General features: G+C 60.3%; 1 protein-coding gene across 1 annotated transcript in view; it reads right to left on the bottom strand.

The window, feature by feature from the left end:
- Positions 1-259: 259 nt before the first annotated feature.
- SOX13 (SRY-box transcription factor 13) overlaps positions 260-5,582 on the bottom strand; it is a 28,730-nt gene continuing 23,407 nt past the window's right edge. Inside the window, 2 exon segments of the mRNA XM_075615381.1 lie at positions 260-1,849; positions 2,661-2,877. Of these exon segments, the coding sequence (XP_075471496.1) occupies positions 1,600-1,849; positions 2,661-2,877 (467 nt within the window). The 3' untranslated portion in view covers positions 260-1,599.

The following is a 5,582-nucleotide window of genomic DNA, read 5'->3' as shown; positions in this document are numbered from 1 at the left end:
TATAGGTATTACTACAAGTTTGTCCTTTATATTATAAAAAAAGGAAAGTCACAACTAACACAACAGAACACGAAAGAAATGAAACGAGAGAAAAATCACTTTACAAAAGTCCCTCTTTCCCCCCTTTTTTATTCCCGTGCGTCTGACCTTTCCGACACCGAATAAACGCAGCTGCTGTTCGCCCCACAGGAGACTAGAGGGGGGGGGGAGTTTGGGGGGGGGGGGAACACTAATTAAACTGCACATTTTTCAGGGTGCGTCGGTTCTGTTTGACCACACATTTTTGGGGACAAACAACTCTAATAATCCTGTATTCTTTCAAATCAAGGGTCACCAAGCGGTCAGGTTTTTCAGGATATCCCTGCTTCAGGACAGGTGGCTCGACCAGTCCCTGCGTCAGCACAGGTGGTTCAATCAGTGGCTCAGTCTTCGACTGAATTGGTTTGAATGACCTGTGCTGAAGCAGGGAAAACCTGACCTGTTGGTGGCTCTTGATAACTGGAGTTGGCCACTCCTGGTCTAAGTTCTCCTGCTGCTTTTGCAGCCGAGAGACTTTGAATAAACGACTTAATATCCACCACCCCCCAAAAAACAGGACCTGCAGCTACCGGCGAGAATCTCAGTACCGGGGAAGGAATAGCAGCTGAAGTTCCAAAGATGCAGGGATCGGGGCAGGTGCAGGGATCGGGGCAGGTGCAGGGATCGGGGCAGGTGCAGGGATCGGGGCAGGTGCAGGGACCCGCATTTAGCAAACAAACAGCCAAGAGAAAATGGTTGTTTTTTTTACAGCGCTGTTTGCCCAAAGTATTGACCGATTTCACAGTGGAATGTGCGCGAGCGGAAGATATGCAACTGTAAAATATATATATTTGTGACAATGTTTAATTCCTCCAGTTATCAGATAGAAGGGGGGAGTCGCCTGTAGAGAAGGGGTGGGGGGATATTTCTTCTGCACGGGAATGGGGGGGTATTTAATGTTTAAGTTACTTTCTGTTTCTTTAACAAAATAAACAAAGAAATCTGTGACGGATATTTACAGAGGTATAAAAATATACATTTCTATCTATGTGCAGCTGTCTGAGTCTCGCTCATGAGGTATAAGGGGGGTGGTCGCGGGGGGGGGGGGGGAGGGGGGATTTCTTATCCTTCTGGTTCATACACTAAGGCACTTTGGGGGTGTTAATAAAAAGAGATGCACCACACCTCCAGTTAATGAAGCCCCAGAGAGGATCTGCAGAGCGTTTCCCCATCATAAAAAAGGCCCGCAGAGCATCGCGTTGTTGACCTCTCGCTTCTGATCGGCAGAGGCTCTCCCCCCACACGTCCCAGGAAGGGGACACGAGAAACATCATAAGCCCCCGCCACACATCCATACTTGGGACCGCAGAACATTTCCCCATGAACCCCCCCTACAATGCCGCCTGCAGAGTATCGCTCCTTTACAAAGGGATAATGGTTACCGGGGCTTCTTTTTCTGACCTCTGCAGTGGGGGCGGGGGAGATCCTTGTGATGTGTTTATCGGGGGGCTGTTTCCCTCTGGGTGTATTTACAAGATGCCCCGGGGTGGGGCAGTCGCTGATCCACCGTTGCCCCCTCCGTCAGTGAGTGATCACCACGAGCTCACCATCACTCTTCCCAGAATCCTCGGAGTCACTGCACATGTCGTGGCCCCTGGACGTGCCCCCCCGTGGCTCCTGGGACCGCAGGCTGTGCGTGCTGATGATGACGGGCATGTTGGGGTCCTGGGACAAGTAGCGGTCGGACGGGGGCAGCTGGGACAGGGGCCCCCCCATGGATCGGGACTGGTACCCGGGGGGTGAGGGGGGGCTCTGCAGGGAGCCCTGAGGCCTGCAAGCAACAAATGGAAATTCAGGGCTGCAAATGTAACCTCTTCACTGCCAGAGCAAGGCGTGCGTGTATATATATATGCATGTGTCTATATCTACGTGCATGGTTGCGTTTATATGTATGTGTGTGTATATGTGTGCGTGCGTGCGTGTGTGTGCATGTGTGAATGTGTGGCAAATGTGCGTATGTGTGTATAGAGGTGTGTATGTGTGTGTGTGTCTAGGTGAGTCTGGGAGTGTCTGGGTGTGTGTGTGTGTCTAGGTGTGTCTACGTGTGTGTCTAGGTATGTCTACGTGTGTCTACGTGTGTGTCTAGGTGTGTCTACGTGTGTGTCTAGCTGAGTGTGTGTGTGTCTAGCTGAGTGTGTGTGTGTCTAGCTGAGTGTGCGTGTGTCTAGCTGAGTGTGCGTGTGTCTAGCTGAGCGAGTGCGTGTGTCTAGCTGAGCGAGTGCGTGTGTCTAGCTGAGCGAGTGCGTGTGTCTAGCTGAGCGAGTGCGTGTGTCTAGCTGAGCGAGTGCGTGTGTCTAGCTGAGCGAGTGCGTGTGTCTAGCTGAGCGAGTGCGTGTGTCTAGCTGAGCGAGTGCGTGTGTCTAGCTGAGCGAGTGCGTGTGTCTAGCTGAGCGAGTGCGTGTGTCTAGGTGAGTGAGTGTGTCTAGGTGAGTGTGTGTGTCTAGGTGAGTGTGTGTGTCTATGTTAGTGTGTGTGTCTAGGTGAGTGTGTGTGTCTAGGTTAGCGTGTGTGTCACAATGAGCTGCAGCCTCTCTGGTAGTGGAGAACTGCTCCGGGGAGCGTACGCCACCTCGCACACTCACGTGACCAGGTATCCGTGCCGCGTGTCCTGCCTGCGGTTTTTCATCAGGGCCTTGTACTCTCCCACACGCAGCCTCTTCCCCTCCACGATACACGTGCGCTTGGGCCGCGGCTTGTACTTATAATCCGGGTATCTCTCCAGGTGCTGCCGGCTGAGACGCGCCTGCTCCTCGTAATATGGCTGCTTCTCCGTGTTACTCATAGACTTCCAGCGGGAGCCTGCGGGGAACGCACGTGTCACTCACGTGTCACTAAGCCATGGGGTGGCCTCTAACACTAACAGCCTCACCTCTCTAATGAGCCAAGGCCGCAGCGAGCGAGCGACACGCCCAGGGCAGCGGCAGAGAGAGCGAGCGACACGCCCAGGGCAGCGGCAGAGAGAGCGAGCGACACGCCCAGGGCAGCGGCAGAGAGAGCGAGCGACACGCTCAGGGCAGCGGCAGAGAGAGAGCGACACGCCCAGGGCAGCGGCAGAGAGAGAGCGACACGCCCAGGGCAGCGAGAGAGAGAGAGCGACACGCCCAGGGCAGCGGCAGAGAGAGAGCGAGCGACACGCCCAGGGCAGCGACAGAGAGAGCGAGCGACACGCCCAGGGCAGCGACAGAGAGAGCGACACGCCCAGGGCAGCGGCAGAGAGCGAGCGACACGCCCAGGGCAGCGGCAGAGAGAGAGCGAGCGACACGCCCAGGGCAGCGACAGAGAGAGCGAGCGACACGCCCAGGGCAGCGACAGAGAGAGCGACACGCCCAGGGCAGCGACAGAGAGAGCGACACGCACAGGGCAGCGGCAGAGAGAGAGCGACACGCCCAGGGCAGCGGCAGAGAGAGAGCGAGCGACACACCCAGGGCAGCGGCAGAGAGAGAGCGAGCGATACGCCCAGGGCAGCGGCAGAGAGAGAGCGAGCGACACGCCCAGGGCAGCGGCAGAGAGAGAGCGACACGCTCAGGGCAGCGGCAGATAGAGAGCGCGCGACACGCCCAGGGCAGCGGCAGAGAGAGAGCGACACGCCCAGGGCAGTGGCAGAGAGAGAGCGAGCGACACACCCAGGGCAGCGGCAGAGAGAGAGCGAGCGACACGCCCAGGGCAGCGGCAGAGAGCGCGAGCGACACACCCAGGGCAGCGACAGAGAGAGAGAGCGACACGCCCAGGGCAGCGGCAGAGAGAGCGAGCGACACGCCCAGGGCAGCGACAGAGAGAGCGAGCGACACGCCCAGGGCAGCGGCAGAGAGAGAGCGACACGCACAGGGCAGCGGCAGAGAGAGAGCGACACGCCCAGGGCAGTGGCAGATAGAGAGCGAGCGACACGCCCAGGGCAGCGGCAGAGAGAGAGCGACACGCCCAGGGCAGCGGCAGATAGAGAGCGAGCGACACGCACAGGGCAGCGGCAGAGAGAGAGCGACACGCACAGGGCAGCGGCAGAGAGAGAGCGACACGCTCAGGGCTGCGGCAGAGAGAGAGCGACACGCTCAGGGCAGCGGCAGAGAGAGCGACACGCCCAGGGCAGCGGCAGAGAGAGAGCGAGCGACACGCCCAGGGCAGCGGCAGAGAGAGAGTGACACGCTCAGGGCAGCGGCAGATAGAGAGCGCGCGACACGCACAGGGCAGCGGCAGAGAGAGCGAGCGACACACCCAGGGCAGCGACAGAGAGAGAGAGCGACACGCACAGGGCAGCGGCAGAGAGAGCGAGCGACACGCCCAGGGCAGCGGCAGAGAGAGCGAGCGACACGCCCAGGGCAGCGACAGAGAGAGCGAGCGACACGCTCAGGGCTGCGGCAGAGAGAGAGCGACACGCTCAGGGCTGCGGCAGAGAGAGAGCGACACGCTCAGGGCTGCGGCAGAGAGAGAGCGACACGCTCAGGGCTGCGGCAGAGAGAGAGCGACACGCTCAGGGCTGCGGCAGAGAGAGAGCGACACGCTCAGGGCTGCGGCAGAGAGAGAGCGACACGCTCAGGGCTGCGGCAGAGAGAGAGCGACACGCTCAGGGCTGCGGCAGAGAGAGAGCGACACGCCCAGGGCAGCAGCAGAGAGAGAGCGACACGCCCAGGGCAGCAGCAGAGAGAGAGCGACACGGTCAGGGCAGCGGCAGAGAGAGAGTGACACGCCCAGGGCAGCGGCAGAGAGAGAGCGACACGCTCAGGGCAGCGGCAGAGAGAGAGCGACACGCTCAGGGCTGCGGCAGAGAGAGAGCGACACGCTCAGGGCAGCGGCAGAGAGAGAGCGACACGCCCAGGGCAGCGGCAGAGAGAGAGCGACACGCCCAGGGCAGCGACAGAGAGAGCGAGCGACACGCACAGGGCAGCGGCAGAGAGAGAGCGACACGCTCAGGGCAGCGACAGAGAGAGCGACACACCCAGGGCAGCGGCAGAGAGAGAGCGACACGCTCAGGGCAGCGGCAGAGAGAGAGCGAGCGACACGCACAGGGCTGCGGCAGAGAGAGAGCGACACGCTCAGGGCTGCGGCAGAGAGAGCGAGCGACACGCACAGGGCAGCGGCAGAGAGAGAGCGACACGCCCAGGGCAGCGAGAGAGAGAGAGCGACACGCTCAGGGCAGCGGCAGAGAGAGAGCGACACGCTCAGGGCAGCGGCAGAGAGAGAGCGAGCGACACGCCCAGGGCTGCGGCAGAGAGAGAGTGACACGCTCAGGGCTGCGGCAGAGAGAGCGAGCGACACGCCCAGGGCAGCGGCAGAGAGAGAGCGACACGCTCAGGGCTGCGGCAGAGAGAGAGCGACACGCCCAGGGCAGCGAGAGAGAGAGAGCGACACGCTCAGGGCAGCGGCAGAGAGAGAGCGACACGCCCAGGGCAGCGAGAGAGAGAGAGCGACACGCTCAGGGCAGCGGCAGAGAGAGAGCGACACGCTCAGGGCTGCGGCAGAGAGAGAGAGCGACACGCTCAGGGCAGCGGCAGAGAGAGAGCGACACGCTC

This window comes from Ascaphus truei, chromosome 9 (assembly GCF_040206685.1).
Source record: "Ascaphus truei isolate aAscTru1 chromosome 9, aAscTru1.hap1, whole genome shotgun sequence".
Classification (NCBI taxonomy): domain Eukaryota; kingdom Metazoa; phylum Chordata; class Amphibia; order Anura; family Ascaphidae; genus Ascaphus; species Ascaphus truei.
The sequence above is the reverse complement of the archived record's forward strand: the minus strand, read 5'-3'. Positions and strand labels throughout refer to the sequence as shown.